A 17,390-nucleotide genomic window follows, 5' to 3' on the forward strand; every position below is an offset into this window, starting at 1 on the left:
GGGTCTCGCCCCTCTCGGCTCGCTTGCCAGCCCTGGCTTCCCTTGGATACATTTCTTAAAAAAAAAAAAAATTGGGAGCCCGGGAGTGAGTTTTTAAGCGAGGCTAGTGTTTGAGAGAGGAGGAGGTGTGGGGTGTTTTCCTGCACGAGGGGGCGGGTGAAGTTCATTGCCACCCACCCCTCACTTCACCGTGACCTTTTCGGACCTCGGGTTTCCTTTTTCTTTTTTTTCTTTTCTTTTCTTTCTTTTTTTTTTTTTTTTTTAAATAATTTTGGAGGGTCTCTAGAGAAAGCGAGAAGCAAGGCGATTTCGGTGGTGGGGAGAGAGCATGGCCGCGGGGAGGGCTTCCCCAGTCTCTTGATCAAAGCATTCCGCTGTTCTGATTTATTGCCTGCTTGGTGAGTTATTTTTCCCCCTTTCCTCTGTAAAGGAGACCTGTGTGTTCAGCCATTACTTTGCTCGGCGCTGTTCGCAGGCATCTCCGACCCTCGGTGCAGAGGGGAGCCCCTCACTTCGCCCTCTCGCTTCCCTGTCCCTCCCTCCCCGTCTCCCCGCCCCTTCCCCCCTTTTTTTCTTTCTTTTTTTCCCCCTGCCCTCCCTTCTTGTTCTTCTTCTGGTTCTTTTTTTTTTTTTTTCCCCTCCCAGCCGCCTTCTCCCCGGCGCCCTTCCTCGCGGCTGGAGGGAAAGCCCGTACAGGAGGAGGGAGGGCTCGGTGTCAATTTTTTCTTCGTGTGTGTGTGTGTGTGTGTGTGTGTGTGTGTGTGTGTGTGTGTGTGTGTGGCCGCGGCCCGAGCTTGTGGCGCGCGGGTAGGCGAACGGGGAAGGTCCCCGGCGCGGTTAAAAGAACCATGGATGGCCCGACGCGGGGACATGGACTCCGGAAAAAGCGGAGGTCGCGATCACAGCGAGACCGGGAGAGACGCTCCCGGGCCGGGTTAGGAACCGGTGCAGCGGGGGGTGGAGGAACCGGCCGGACTCGGGCTCCTTCGCTGGCTTCATCGTCGGGCTCCGACAAGGAAGACAATGGAAAGCCCCCATCCTCCGCCCCGTCCCGGCCCAGACCCCCGCGGAGGAAGCGCAGAGAGTCCACCTCAGCCGAAGAGGACATCATTGATGGATTTGCCATGACCAGCTTTGTTACTTTTGAAGCGCTGGAGGTAAGGGGGGGCGACCCTCTTTCCCGTTCCCCCCATGGTTTTCCTTTTATGCATGACACCCCCACTCGGCTGCACCCCGGTTTTCTTGCCTCCCTCGTCGCGCTCGAAGCTGTCTGTCTTGGCAGAGGTCTTATTGTTGGGTGTGGGGTTGTGTGTGTGTGCGCGCGCGTGCGGTGGGGGGGGGGGGCGCTTGGGGCAGATAGACAGCAAGGAGGGAATCGCCAAGCGGTGTGCCTGGTCTGGTCTTCTACTGGTTTCGTTCTTGTCCAGCTTGCCTTTCCCTTGCGCCCCCTTCCTGCACCCGCACCTCCCCCCACAGCAGATGGGTGGAAAGAAAGGGGTTCAGGCATCACAACAATGCGCCCCCCTTTCTCCACGGATGGCTCTGCCCCCACTCCTTTCCTCCTCTTCTCCCTCCCCAATCATGGCTTCTTGGCTGGTGGAAGTCGGCTTGGGTTTGGGGCGCCTGTGGACGGATCTCTGTGTGCTTTCTACAGAGCCATATGTTCCCATGCGTGTGTGTGTGTGTCTGTGTGTCTGTGTGTCTGTCTGTCTAGTATATACCCTTTCTGGATGCCCTGAGGACCAGAGGCTGATTGGGTTTTGTGGCTTTTTAGCACCCCCTCCCCTTTTTTGGTGAAGCTGGGGAAGGGGGCGTTTTCTCCTTGTTGGGAGAAAGGAGGGAGGGAAAAGAGGAAAGGGTGAAATAGCCTTCTGTATCTTGCACGGGGGCTGTATTGCAGAAAGGGTTAATGACAATATCCACACACACATACATTTGCATGGTGTGTGTGTGTGTGTGTGTGTGTGTGTGTGTGTGTGTGTGTACATGAGCAATTTAGTTGAAGGACAGAAGAAGGTACACCAGGGAGGGCTGGTAGTAGGCAAGAATAAAAAAACCTAGCTGGCTACTGAAGGGCTTGTCACCAATTGTCCCTCGCCTTTCCTTTTTGTATCCCCCCCCCACCCCAATGATTGGCTTTGTGTGTGTGTGTATGTTTGTGTGTGTGTATTTGTGTGTGTGTCTGTGTGACTTTTTGTATTCCTAAGGCACCTGCAGGCACATTTTCAAATGCACATTTTCCTGCCTGCTAAGAGGCTCCTGGTGTGTGTGTGTGTGTGTGTGTGTGTGTGTGTGTGTGTGTGTGTGTGTGTGTGTGTGTATAGTTGTTGGTTGGAAGGAGCTGGAGGTCCAGGGGTCACAGAAAACTATCTTTGCCTGGGCAGATCTGATTTGGTGCTAGGAGATTGCCCATTGGTTTCTAGAAATGTAACTGCTTTTTTTTCCCCTCTATGTCCCTTTCCCCACCCTCAACACACACACAACCACACACAGGAGGTTTTGAGGTTCTCCTGGGTTGGCCCAACACAAAACCAAGACAGGACTTGGTTTGTAGCCTTGCACTGCACCTGACATAATGGTTTGAGGAAACTTTTCATCCTTCCTTTATTTACTTATTTATTTCCGTTTGCTGTTACTGTGATATTGTTTCAGAGGTGACAAAGCAACCTCTATTTAATGAGAGCTCAAGCCTCACATGCACTTGACTGTGCAGGTTTGCGGTGTTGATTCGAGACGTGTTTGGAGTTCAAGTTTGAGTGTTTTTTTTTTTTTTAAGGCAGCTTTCCTTGTCAGAGTGTGGTTCATTTCCGTAAAGTGCTTTTGATGGGGTTGACAGTGGTGGGTAGTGGCCAGTGGTTGAGGAGGAGTGTATGTAGGGGGGGGAGTGCGGGGGAGTGGATGATGATAGTGCTATTGGTGATGACCAGAGATTTTAATGCTGGTACTTGGGTTGATCATTGGTTTTAGAATTGGTGGTCTCTGGGCTCTTAAGTGTTGATTTCACTATTTAGGATGACTGTAACTGCGGTTTCTAACTTTGTGAAGGGGTGGGTACTTCAGTGTGACCTCCTTTTTGCTTTAAACTGGGAGTTGAAATGGCATCATGTATCCTGCGAGCATGGCTGCCTGTGGTTGGTGAAGGAAAGAACTTGTAGAAGCTGCTTACAAGTGGCGAGAGAGCTCTGCTGGATGGCCCCTGTTGTGCTCTGCTGGATGGCCCCTGTTGTGCTCTGCTGGATGGCCCCTCTTAGCAAGGGAGGGCACAGCACTCTGTTTTTCTGTCGTTATTTCATTATTGAAGGCTGAGTGGAGATGGAAGTAAGTTGTACACTTGTTTTGTATTTTGTCTAAGTTTGACTTTTATCTTTTGGTAGAAAATATGCCTGTTCCATTTTTTTTTTTTTAAGCTTTTAGTTTTGGGGTGTGTTTTTAAAAAAAATCTTTAAAGAAGACCAAGTTCAAAATGTACCTTGAATACCATATTTCTTTCTGCAGTGCAGTTTACTTCTCAGCTACTTTTCTAGATTTAAAACCAAGATTAATTTGCTTAGCTAAATGCTATGATACTTTCATGTCTACCATAATATCTCATACGTAGTGGTGCATTGGTATAAAGGGTCTAAAATTTTTAAAAAGTGCTTAAAATTTTGTGTGATAAAGCAGACAGTAGAATAAACTCCAGCGCACCCAACACACCCAGGCTTGACAACTAACAATTGACATCTTGCTTCTTCTGTAGTTCATGGAGCTCCCTCTCACCTTTTCGACCTGTTGTGATGGCATCTGTAAACACTTCTGTATAAGCCTCTGACGTATATATAAACTACTCAGATGGCTTTAGAAATCCCCACTGTACCATTATCTCTCCAGTGTAAATTAACAGTTCTGTAGGATTAAACATTCTGTCTGGTCACATTCTCAGAGGCACAAAAATCTCAGAAAACCTGTTAATAAACCTGTTAAAACCATGCGTTGGGAGATTAAAAAAAAAAAAAAAAACTGTCATATTTACCTTCTTTGCTGTGGGGTGGTGGTGAGCAGAACATAGATATATTGGCTTGTTAGCACACCGTGTCCGTGTTGGTCAGAATCTAGTGACTGTTAGAGTTTCTAGCTTTCCACTGCACTCAATTTGAAAGATGTACTGAACTGTCACTAAGAAATGTAAAGGCTTATGAGGAAGCGGGCAGTTAAACTACAGACTTGGATACAAACGTGTGTCAAGAGCACACATGTAAGTGTTAAGAATTGCCACCAATGCCAAGAGTTAACCTAAATACATACTTGTGTTTGTAAATGAAAAATAACTTTTTACGGGAATCACCGTGGAAACCATAGATACGGCTGGGGTGGCTAGGCTTACAACTCACACCAGGTTAGAGCCATCCTGGCAGACTGGGATCATACACTTAGATTGTGTATCAACACACCAACTCTAAGCTTTTGCCCTCAGTGTCTTCTTGGTGGCTGGGATTTCCCTCCCTCCCTCCCTCCCTCCATTCCTTCCTTCTTTCTTGCCCCTAAGAGGCTCCTAAATGACAGTGGAATATTTTGATGTAAATACTTCCATGCCAGCTATGGTTTTGCAGATACTAGACTAAAAGTAATAAGCCTAATGCAGCCTGCAATTTTATGCTTATTCTTTACAATCGTTGAATTTCTTTTTTTTTTTTTTTTTTTTTTTTTTTTTTTTTTTTTTTTAATTTAAAAAGATGGGAAGCTCAGAGGGCAGTTTGGCATCTTCCGCGAGTTATAAGCAGTGAAACTGGCTGAGGTAGTTGCATATTCTGCAGGGACACTTGTCTTGAGTAATTGTGCCCTGAAGTTCAAGTGTGTGATTACGAAGAGTCTCATGATAGAAGATAAGAGGGTAGGCGAGGAGGCTAAAGTTGAACGGTGAGTTCTCATTACACAGTTGAGAAGCACAAGTACCATTTAGAAACAGTATTGTGTGTTTGGGTGTTCTTTGGATGTTAGGATGAGGGCGGATAACTCTAAATGTGTTGTTTGTTTTAGGTTTTTGGGGCGGGGGAATGGGCAGGGTCTTGTTACGTAGCACAGGCTAGCCTTACATATTCAATAAGTCCTCCCGTTCCAGCCTCCAGTGTGCTGGCTTTACTGGCTACCCCACTTGGCAGTCCTTTTTTTTCCAAACACAAAACAAGGACAAACCCAAAACAAAGTGGCGTCTAGCAATCAAGTATAAACGGGAAACGCCGTTACCCTGGTGTGCCAGCACGCACTGGTATACCAGCTATGGTGCTTTCCAAAATTCTGTATGTTTCTATTAGAAAAGCCGTGAGTATCGAGCCTGAAAAATTGACTTTGCAAACCAGTTTTTTTCTGCCCCCACCCCATTCCTCTTTTGTAACTTGGGAGTTCCTTTTTGTACAGTTGACCAAAGGGAAAGAAAGGTGACACTGGTAGACTTAGCAGACAAGGGCACTCTTGGTGTTGTGGTGTCCTGAAAGAATAGGGAAGACTCATTCCTGCAGAGGATCAGATACAGGCTTTCCTGTCGCTTCCTGCTTCTGCCTCAAGGCTCACCCACATATCGGTGCTCTTTTAAGTCTGTTATGTGCAATTTGATACATTTGCCTGTTAGGCCTAGTAGTTAGGCACCCGCAATTTAGTTTTGCAGTTTCACTTATTATGTTTATCACGTCCCTTGTGCCGCTCAGCTGGCATTTATGGAGTGCTCAGTATGTGCACGGCAGTAAGAGATGAGAAGCCGGAAACTGTTTACAGTGTCTTGAAAACAGGTGTCTACCCGACCCCCTTATTTTAGCTCTGCAGGGGATTGAACCCCAGGGCTTTGCGTATACTGACAACACAGGTTCACATCCCTAGCTTTTTGAGAAGTCTTCCTGGAAAAGATGGGTCCTAGAAGGGTGTAGTGGTTGGTAGGTGGTGAAGGTTGGGAGAACTTTGTGAAGAAATACTGAAGGCAACACAGGAGGAAGGGCACTAAGAAGACATTGGGTGGTTAAGACCAAATAGGCCAGGGGAAAGGATGGAAGGATGGGTACAGTAGTAGCAAAGACATTCTTGTTAGGAAACCAGGAGACTGGTATGAGCCTCCTTGGCACCTCACCTTCTTAAAGCATCCTTTTCCTCCGATCTCTGTTAATGAAAAGATGGAGATTAGGTTATAGTGAGTGTGTGCAGGCTGGAAGGGAACATAGGTGTTTTTTGTTTTTTGGGTTTTTTGCGGTTTTCTCATAGATGATGTTTTCTACCGAAGCAGAACGGTCAGCTCTTAAATACGTCTTAGGACGACTTGTTCTGCCAGAATTTAAAAAAAAAAAAAAAAAAAGAAAAGAAAAGAAAAGAAAAGTCTTTATTATATGAATGTGAATTTTGATTATCAGAGGAGGAGTGTGCCTTATCTCCTAAATCGCTCTGGCCACATGGCATTTTGTGGCTCAGCATTGTATCCGCCAGTCAAGATGGGGCATGGGTCAAGGTTTCAAAGAACCCATGTCAGATCTTGGAGGCTGGTGATCTCTGAACGGCGGGTGATTGGGCTGATGGTAGAAGGTGTAGAAAGTCAGTCCCAGAGGCTGTTGTATGGGAGGCTGAAGCAAGAATGGCAGGTGAGGTTTACATTATTAGTGTGGAGATGTCCACTTCTTTTTCTGTTCCCCTTTTGGCCTCGGGTCAACTGTCTTCCCGATTTTTCCTAACCCCACCAAGAGGTAAGTATTGGGGATTGGTTCTCACTAATAGCTCTTTCCTAGTGTGACAGCTGCCTGGTTCTGATGACCAGCCAGTGTGTTGTTTTATTTTCTCTTAGTCCCTTCTAGTTTCATGTACTGCTTCTTCTTCTTCTTCTTTTTCTTTTTCTTTTTTTCTTTTTTTAAGCAACCTGGAAAAGGAGGTTGGGATGACTCAGGAAATTTGATATAGGTGTTAAAACAAAGGTTTCCGGTTAGCTGGCTGTTGGCTCTCAGCAACGCATGAAGTGGCAATTCAGAGAGGGTCAGAGCATCTCTAGTACTGTCACAGAGCCAGGGAAAGGCATGCAACTGTTTTTCTTGCTTGTTTCACTTTCTGTCTTGCGAAGTTTGGCTGTGAGATTGCTGAAGGAGGAGGTCAAGTCCCAGCATTTCAGTTCTGAAAGTGTGCCTAGCTCCAGGATTTGGGGACTTCCTGAGTGACAGGGAAGAAAGGGAAGAGTGTGGATTGTGTGAGGGTATGTACTCAAGATTTTTACCATACTTACTGAACTTTTGTATTTCACTCTGTTTGGCAAAGCCTCACTGGGGAGGGAGGTGTCTTTATGGGAGTTTGAAGGCTGTAGTGGCGGGATGATTCCCCGTGGCTCTTGTCACCTGTGGAGATCAATTTACTTAGCTGTTTTGGGCAAGATACAAATGAATTAGTAGATTCAAAATAAATGAACCATGAAGTTAGTGAGTGGTTCTGAGAGAGGTATTCCTTTAACACGTACTTGGGGAAAGTTTTAAAAATGGAGTTTTGGTGGCCGAGTGTAGTTCGGTGGTAAAGTATTTGCCTATCATGTGCAAAGAAAGCTCTGGCTTCAGTCTCCCAGCAGCACTCCACACAAAGCATTTGATTGAGAGAGTTCAAAACAAAAACAAACCCAGAGTAATTCTTTGTGATTGAGATTCTGGGACACTTGTATATAAAACTATTTTTTATACTGTCAAAAGTAAGTGGTGATTTTTACTTTGAGAAAGTCCTTAAATATAGAAAACCACTGTTGGGTTTAGCTACTGTGGAGTAGTAAATAGCTAGGTGCTGAGGACTGAATATGGTTTGGAAGTCTTCTGATGAGACAGTTGATAGCCTTTCCTGATGAAAGGTGTGTGTGTGTGTGTGTGTGTGTGTGTGTTGGGGGTGCTGAGTGTGCACTGGTGTGTGGGGTGCTGAGGGTGAATTGCAGTCTTTGTAACAGATGTATGTTTACAGTATACTAACTGTAGTTTCAAAGTCTATTGAAGCGAAGAAGCAACATCTCTTTAACGCTTCACCTGCGGTCCAGGCTTGATATGCTTGTAGACCTGAGGAAAACCACCTGATAAAAGGACAGCACTATCTTGACGACAATCTGGAAGGTTGAAGTAGATTCAAAACTCTGTTGCAATTAGAAAGAAAACTGCAGTAGTTAGAGAAAAAATTGAGAGTGGAGAAGCTGAAATACAGTTTGGGAGGTACTGTTAGCTAAGGCAGAAGCTTGAGCTGTCCCGTGAATGCAGGTCTTGTGCCCACCCCCTTCAGCTAGAAGTGGGGACTCAGAATCTGAGGGGGGCTCTAAGATGTGTGTCATCGTCTTTCCCTGTCTCACGCCAGTTACTTCTTTACATTCTTTGACTCTGCAGAACAAGGGGTGGCTTCTTGTTGTTTTTTTGTTTTTTGTTTTTCATGTCCTGGTATCAGTCAGTAAGTACCACTGCAGGAAGTCACAAAGAACAGGTCTTTTTTGTTTGTTTGTTTGTTCGGTTGGATTTTTGCTTTGTTTTGTCTCCTATTGCTTTTAGAAACTGCAGGTGGGAATGAGTGGTTTTATATCACCTGACAGCTTTTGCTGTGTTAGCGCAGGCTTCTGTGTCTGTCCAGTTTAAGTCTCCAGTTCCGTGTGTTCTTAAGGGGACCTGGGCTTTGAACTCACATGAAATGCTTATTTCTTCCACATACTCATTTCAGGGTCCAGTTTCAGTACCCACCACCTACCTGTTCGTTCCCAAACTCCCTGCGCGCAGCTTTCTTCCCCTTACCCAGAGAGTTAGCAAAAGCAGGGATACAGACGATAAAACAGGAGGCGTTTGGGGGGGGGGGAGGTTGTGACTGGAAGGTCAGAACTTTAGCATTCCTAAAGTTTCGTTCTTTTAGCATTGACAATTTGAGGAAATCTGGAATTATTAACTCTGGGTTAGAGAAGTGCTAGTACTGCCTGTGATCGCTCAGTCCGTATTTAACAGTAGAGTTTGCTCAAACTAGTACATGCTGAAGACGCACCATACTTATCGAATATTTTACCGTCGTTTCAGCTTGGTGCTGTACTTCACAGTGGCATCTGTTCTTGATGTCAGAACCTTGGTCAAACCCGGGTGCAGTTAAAAATTAGAGCTGTAGAGAAGGAGAAAGTTTATAGTGTATGTGAGTGACAGTAATGGCTAGTAAGGGTGAGGATTGAATTTCACCCAAAGAGCTTCTTTGTAAAAGTACTCTATAGTAGCTAGTAACCGGACCACCACCTACACCCAGACTGTGACCCTTGACCCTTCGTTACATGAGTGACTGAGTGAGGTCTGATGACTTCCAACCGGAGGAGCTGAATTTTGAATCCTAAAATAAACCATTGCCAGGGTCGAGTTGTGGTGGTCAGTGAGAGAGGCCATTTTCCTTGTTGTCCCTTGGCTTGCCCTTTGCAGCTACAAAGCAGCCCTTATGTTAGGTGTTCGTAGTTTCTGACGGTTGTGATGTTTTAGAGCTTGAAGGACATGTGGCACCATCACCCAGGACTGCAGCTCTCCCTCAGTTGTTACCGTGAAATAATGGCTTTCTCATCTTTCTCCTCTTTTCCCTTGGTTTTTTTTTTCCCCCCTTCTCTTCCTTCTTCCTCTCTCCCTTCTTCGCACTACCTTGTTTGTCAGAGACAGGATCTCACCACGTGGCCCCTAGCAAGTCTGTAACTCATTATGTAGAGTGAATTGGCCTCAGACTCATACAGATTCACTTGACTCTGCCTCTCAAGTGCAGGGGTCAGAGGTGTGCGGCATCATTCCTTGTCTTGTTTTCCTCTTTCTTTCTTTCTTTTTTTTTTTTTTTTTTTTTTGTGTGTGTGAGTGTGTGTCTTTGTTCATTTGCCGCCCCCCTCCCTCCCTTGGCTAAAGGTTGCTAAATTAAGCCTCCTTTCTCAAGCCATTTCCCATAGATAAAAATGAAGGGGAGATACAAGAAAATGAAGATTGTAAAGACAACCGCCTGTCATTAGAGTATCGCCTGGTTCTTGTTTGTTGACGGGAATGACAGTGGCTTCTGCTCATTTCTTCTACAGTTGACAACAACAGTAAAGATCTTGAGTTGTGCTATTCTAAGAAACGCTCCAATGTATTTTAAGTGAAAGCTAGCTTTTTATAGGGTAAAAGAGGGAGACAAGAAGCTGGTGACTGTGTACGTAAATTCCTGACTTCTTGTTACAGTGCTCTCTGTGGTTACTTGAGAAAATTAGTTTTTAAGATTAATGTGCCCAGTCTTTGGGAGAGATTATCCTAAAATTAGGACCTAAACTTCTCCTGAGTAGCCTTGGGATCCATTTCCCATCCACATCTGTAGGCTGTGCCGGTTTCGAAGCCACCATCTTGGTGTTCTTTGCACAGACATTGTCGCTGGTGGTGCAGTTCTTTCTGCCTCTCATTTTGCAAATGGAAACAGCTCTCAGGGATTAACTGATCTGTTCCAGATAAGACTGCCAGTTAGAGGCTCCAACTGTTACCCAGTGAAACAAGGAGACTGTTTTCCCTTAGTGCTTGTGAGTGCAAGGAGTGGGGATTATGGAAGGAACTCCCCTGTTTTTTGTTTTGTTTTGTTTTTAAGTCAGGGCCTCTTGTAGCCCCAGCCAGCCTTGAAGTTTCTGTGTAGTCTAGGATAACCTTGAACTCCTGACCTGCTTGTATCTACTTTGAGTTCTGGCATTACAGGTGCACACCACCAGCCCTAGCTTATACACTGTTAGAGATTGAACCCAGGACTCCGTGCTTGCTAGGTAAACACTCTGCCAACTAAGGTATATCCGTAGCCCAGGAGAAAGACTTTAAAAATAAAAATCAGGAAGAACACCCATGGAACGTCCTGGTTTTTCTTTTCCTTAATAATGTTCTGTTGGTTATTTACTATCAAGAACCTTTAAAAGCACTCTTTCTGCATCCCACATAAAGTATATCACCGTGAGATTCATTGCCCATTTCTATACGTATATGGTTTTAAAACCCCTTTCCACCCTTCTGTAATGAAAGCATTGAGGGGAAAAAACTATTACAGTGATACTATAAGCCTTCTCGTTCTTGGCTGTCCAGTGCAAAGATATTATTTTGGCCTACTTAACATTTTTAATTTTTTTGAGTGGAGATTAAGTTACTTTCTTCAGAATGGTAACCTGGGGGGAATTTAGAGCAATTTCCTCAATACTGACAGCAGCATATGTGCAACAGGAGCACTTTGGCATGTATTTGAGGTGAAGATTCAAACTTTCTCCTGGAGGACTCAAAATGCAAGATTCACATGATGCTCTGGCTGGGGGGCATCTTGTCTGCTGATTGCCGATCTAGGAAATATGTAACAACTGTTTGTCATGCGTATATGCTTATAACCATTCATATAATGAAAAGAAGTTTTCATGGGATTGTAATAACACATCAGGATGGATGTAATTAAAACAGAAGCAGATTGACACCCTGAATTAAGTGCAGACCAGAATCCAGGATACCCTACGCCTTGCGCCTTTCGTCTTTGCTGCAGGCGCAGTCAGCCAGATATGCAAATAAAAAGACATTGATGAATCTCTCTGGGTGTGCATGTGGCTGCAGAGAGCCCAACTATTTTATTAATCTTTTACCAAGCATTGTTTAGATTTGCAGCAGTGACGGAATGTATTAATTTGGCAGGCCAAATAGCCTAGGACCAGAATGTAGGAAATAATAAGAGGAAGACATGATTGATAGGTTGTCCCATAAATAACACATGTGACTGACAAAGGGGCTGAGTAATCTCTAGATCTGTGCTTAATGTCATTAATGGAGTTGTTAAGCCAGGATGTTCGAGTCTGAACTTCAATCACAGAGGCCTTGCCTCCCATTTAAAAATGTAGGCCTATCTCTAGTCATGCTCCCTTTACTGTTTTGTTGACAAAATTGGAATAAATCGAATTTTTGTAAGTTGGAGCCAACATCAGGGGGAAATCTTGCTATGAAAACCGAGTCCTTTTTACCAAGCATACTACTCCTTCTCTCTCAGGGAAGCTCGGATTTTTGGTAGTCCTGTGTTTTATTTATTTGGTTTTATTTCTGTTGCTGTGACAAAACACCCTGTCCGAAACCAACTGGAGACCGGAGAAATGGCTCAGCCGCTAAAGGCTAAAATGTCAAAGAGCAACTTAAAGGAGGAAAGGATTCACTTAGCTTACACTTCCAGGTTACGCTCCGTCACCAGGGAGGTAGTGGTGGCAATCATGAGCAGAGGGAAGCCAGCGCATGCAGGCTGCCCGCTTGCTGTTACTCAGCTAGCTTTCTTTATAACTCTTCTCCACTCAGGACCCCCAGCCTAGGGAATGGTGTCGCCTATATTCGAGGCGAGCCTTCCTACAGTTCATCCTGATCTGGATCATTCCTCAATTGAGGAAACAGGAGGAAAATATTATTCCCAGGTGGTTCTAAGTTGTGGCAAGTTGATAGTTAAAAACAAAAAACGAAAAAACAAACAAACCACACAGTAACCATGGGGGCCCTGAAGAGATGGCTCAGTGGTTAAGAGTGATGGCTGCTCTCGCGGGAGTCCGATTTTGTTTCCCAGTGCTCCTTTTACACAGCTCATAACTGCCTGCAAACCCCAGCTCCAGGGGACAGGACGCCTGTGGTCTCTCAAAGCACCTGTGCACACATGCACATACCCCAGACACATACACATAATTAAACGTGATAAAACCAAAATCTACTTAAAAAACAAACAAGCAAACAAAATGACCAACCATCACATCATGTCCCATCTCCCATCTTCATGTGTTCCCCGGAAGGAAGTGACTTGACTTGTGAACGAGTTTCTTTTTCCTGTTCCAGTTTCCTGCCTTAGTTTGGTCTTGGTGCTTCCAGCAATAATTGATGGAGATTAGAATTAGCCCTTGCCGTTCAGGTCTCAGAGCCTTGGCTTTGAGGCGCACCCTAAGGAGGGCTTGTGGCTATGAATATGGAATATGATTTCCATATCTGCTCCACTGGGGCGTCCAGGCATGTCATAACCACTTCAGAGTCATGACTGTACACAGACACCCTAGCTGTAAATTTTCTATGTGACAGTCCAGTTTTCAAATTGTAAGGGTGCCAAAAGCAGGGCTGTATTGTTATTAGGAAAGTCTAGGACATCTGTTAAATCTTGTTAAACAGGGGATGGAAACGCTCTAATCGAAAACGTCTAATTATGCCCTCTCCACTGAAGGAAATGTCCTTTACTGAATTTTTGGAATTGGTATAAACGGAAGAAGCTGGCCTCTAGAAGAATTGTAATGTAAATTTACTCTATTAAGGAAAAATTGCCCTTAACCGAGACGGCATAAGGGTTTCATTTTATCAATTTGCTTTTACACTGTGTCTCCAAAAAAAAAAAGTACTCTCAGAAATTGTCTACCCCAGCACGAAGCTCTTGTTTTTCTTCTCCCTCTCACTCCCAAAGCATAGGAGGCCCCCAGAGGGAGTGTTTAATTCCCAGATGTGAGCCTCAGAGGATGTGTGGTGGCTGAGAGCTACCTGGTGGAGGGAGCAGATGATAATTGCAGGTGAGAGGCAAAAGGGGTAATTCAGCCACAGTGCTGGGAGGTGAGATTTCACACTTGAGTGTTGAAACCTGCTCAGTCAGACAGCTGTGTTTAATTTAAAACGTTTCATTAGTCTAACACCGAGGTGGACCAGAGTACCAGGTGACCTCCTGTGCAAGGAAAACATTGGTTTAAAAATATTAAAGTATGTCATTTGAAAGTTGTCTTATGTAATATCTGAAAGTGTCACCTAGATATGTCTCCCTGACCACTAATTAGGTAATTAATTTTGTGTGTGTGTGTGTGTGTGTGTGTGTGTGTGTGTGTGTGTGTGTGTGTGTCCCCTTGCTTGAATGTGTACACAGAGGTTAAGAGGACAAGTTGCAGAAGTCACTTCGCTCTTTCCACCATATGTGTCTCCTAGGGATGGAACTCAGGTCATCAAGCTTGGCAGCAAGCACCTTTACCCACCACCTCACTGCTCCCTGTCCTTTGATCTGTATTTCAAACTATGATGAATTCATTTAACCAAACTATTATCTGTGTTCAGAATCACAGATGATATCAACAATATTATTAGTGACACTGTATTCCTGATAATCTGGATATTTTGCACATGGATAAAGTCAGAGAGTTGTATTAGTTAGCTCTGGTGACTTTTTTTTTTTTTTTTCCCCCTTACCTTTCTGAAATGCTTTTCTTATGGATTGAGATTTTGGGGCCTAGTCTAAAGGAATCTTTGAAGTGTTAACTATGACAAGTTATGCTTTGTGTTTTCTTTGGGAGCCAGTGGGAAGTTCAAGTGCTGCTTGTTTTTCCCTGGGACTTTTCTGTGTGTTGTAATGGCTTGCTGGGAGTTAGAGAGCTAGCAGTTTCTCCCTATATTTCTAGTGTATTGTTTCATTTCTCTATGTTCTCTGTGTTTAGCCCCTGTACTCTCCCTACGTAAGTCCTTTAAGAGATATTTTAAAGCCCTTAAAATTGTTGCTTTCTCTACTCAGTAATCCACGTAAAGTAGGCATTCAGACGGTGCTTATTTACTGTTGACCTGTTTCTTGGGGGGGGGGGGGAACCACAAACAAACAAAGAACCCAACTTGAAAAGACATGCTTGAAAAAGGAACTTCAGTAGCGCTTGCTCTGTGTCAGGAGCTGTGCTTCCAGTTGCACATACACTGTGCCTTAGAACGGTGCTGTGAACAAAGAAACGATGTCTGCTTTACAGTTGATGCAACTAAAGCTTGGAGAGGTTGTCAGCAGTTTATAGCAGACTTGAAGGCTTGGGCTCCCCACTCTACTACACTCCTTTTTAAAAAAAGAGACTCATTTTGTGAGCACCTCAAATGGGTCTTTGGTAGAGACCACATTTTTTTTTTTTTTTTTCTCTCTCTCTCTCTTGCTGTTGATAAAAAGTATCCTGGTTCAGCCTGGTCTGCAAAGCAAGCCCAGGATAGTGAAGGCTACCCAGAGAAACCCTGTCTCAAAAAAAAAAAAAAAAAAAAAAAAAAAAAAAAAAAAAAAAAAAATTCTGGTTATAAAGGATTTTCTATGTATAATAATATAGGATTCAGGGTTGGGCAAGTATCATACCTAATTGTTCCAGGAAGTTGTTTCTTTTCTGTCTTCGTGTCTGCCTCTTGCCATTCTCACCTGCTTTCTGAGCTAAGGCTGGAATCCAGGGTTTGCTGTATGCTAGGAAAGCCCTGGGCCACTGGCCATCCCATTTTCTTTTTAAACTCTGAAACTTGTGGGCTGGGGATATAACTCAGTTGATAGAGTTTATAGAGTGGCTTAGAGGCACATAAGGCGATGTGATAGTATACACGGTAATCTTAAGTGCTCTGCAGGTGGAGGCAGGGGGTTGACCTACAGTGTCATCCTTAGCTGCATAGCAAGTTTAAGGTCAGCCTGGGATACACGAGATTCACACAAACCACCAGTAAAGGTCACAATCTTAGAGTGAGTGACTGCTTCCTCAGTTTGCCTGTAATCTAGTTGGTGGTGTTATTCTGTCTCTGTTTCATTCAGGTTTTGTGTGCACTAAAATCTAGTCTTATCTTAAATAACATTATCAGGTAGGTATTACGTCTTCCCAAGAGCAATAGGTCAGGTTCTTGAGCTTGAGGACGCTATGTGACTAAACCATTGCACCTTATCACGTCACCGGTAAGACATAAAACAACCCTGTCCTAAAACAACCCTCTTTAACAGACTGAAATCGGACAAGGAGCTGGTAGCCTGTCTTAGCTTTCTGTGCGTATAAACTTATTTAACTAACAGCTGCCTGTGTTATTTTGTCTGCTTTTAAACTACTGTAGGAAGTGGCACTTACTTCTCTTGGGAAGATAGTCCACAATAAAAGAGGATCTTATTACTGGTGCTAGGTTTTATTTATTTATTTTTAAACTACAGACACTACTGCATTCTTCCCTCCTGAAAGACGGGTGCTAAATAGCTCTTTGCTTTTCTTGATATCTATTTCTGGAAGATACCTGGTGACGGAGTCCATTATTTCCTTTCCATTGTTTCCTTTCTTTATTCTAAGCACATTTTCAAATTGTTCTCTCTCCACCCAGTAGAGGTTTGTTTATACTACAAAGAATATGCTAATGACTCTGGCTGTTAGATTGATTCTTATGGAAATCCCAACTGCATTTAAAGTACTGTACATTATTGAGAATTCCCCCTCCCTCAGCTCTCCTGGGCTAGAAAGTGCTTCCACACAGTTCATTTTCTAGGACTAAAGGATTCACACCTGACTGATGACCATCAGGTTGGGGACAGGTATAGTCCACATCATCCTCGCCTCATCATTCTCACGGGGCCTGAATTTTCAGGAGAGTATTTCTCTTTGATGAAGAGAACCTGTTTCTTATGTCCATGTTCCCTGACTGGCTGTCTCACACCTCTCTCCAGCTACTTCTGTAAGCAATTTTATCCATTTTCACATCTAAAATGGGAAAACAATGGAATTACTTCTTTAGACATTGGAGTTGCAGGGGATACCCAAGCCAACCCAGGCCCCCTGAAATTTAACTACTATCATAATCTGGTATAATAAGAGCCATACCTTTAGGTCCAGAGTTTAAAGATGATTTCATACCCTTTGATTTTATATATGTACAAACCACAAATTCTGTCTCTCCTCTACAGTTTGACTCAGATTTAAAATTGTGAATTCTTTTGCTTCGCTTCATGCCCTTCTTAGATTCTCTTGGGGATGTGTCCAATTAAGGAAACTGTGAAGATGGGCAGCGGAGATGGGCGTCAAGCTCTCTTAGGGCAGTGGACATTCTCTGAATGTAGATGGACGTTGTGTGGCATTGTGTAGATTTTTCCACATCAGATGCACTTTTATTTCATTTAGTATGTCATACCTGGGATTAGGAACAGAGAGAAATATGCACACTTGTCCTGATTGGAAATTATGTTGTTGAAACACAGCCCATATGGCCATTGTAAAATGGTTACTACTGCATATGATTGCCTTCCTAACGATGTGCTTTGTCGTTACCTCCATTTTCCAAGAAGTGCCCCCCCACTCCCGTAGCATGCAGACAGCAACAGCATCGTTAGAAAACATGACATGCAAACACACTCTGTCGTTTTTAGTTTAAGGATTAGATTACAGTGTCAGAGGATAGGTCAGCGTGCTTTGTATCCACAGCTTGTTTGGATCAACTTACTGCTAGCCTGGGTGACAGATTTGCAGAGGTCCTGTTTACTTGTTTTCTGAACATATTTTATAGCTTTGCTGCAATTATGAGTAGGATGGTGCCTTGGGAGTGTTTCATTCAGTTGTTCATGTCTTGTGAAGAGGTTATTTTTCTGGGGTACTCCCTCAGCGTCTATTTTCTTGAACAGAAAGCAGGTCAATGTAGGGATGATTTTATTTGGGGTCA

General features: G+C 44.1%; 1 protein-coding gene across 4 annotated transcripts in view; it reads left to right on the top strand.

The window, feature by feature from the left end:
* Window positions 1–237: 237 nt before the first annotated feature.
* The window catches only part of Auts2 (activator of transcription and developmental regulator AUTS2), a 1,105,889-nt gene continuing 1,088,736 nt past the window's right edge, over window positions 238–17,390 (top strand). For all 4 annotated transcript variants that reach the window (XM_051161360.1, XM_051161363.1, XM_051161362.1 and 1 more), the window contains exon 1: window positions 238–1,157. In XM_051161360.1, coding sequence (XP_051017317.1) covers window positions 849–1,157 — 309 coding nt within the window. In that variant the 5' untranslated portion in view covers window positions 238–848. The remainder of the gene's footprint in view (window positions 1,158–17,390) is intronic.

Source organism: Acomys russatus, chromosome 19 (genome assembly GCF_903995435.1).
Source record: "Acomys russatus chromosome 19, mAcoRus1.1, whole genome shotgun sequence".
NCBI lineage: Eukaryota > Metazoa > Chordata > Mammalia > Rodentia > Muridae > Acomys > Acomys russatus.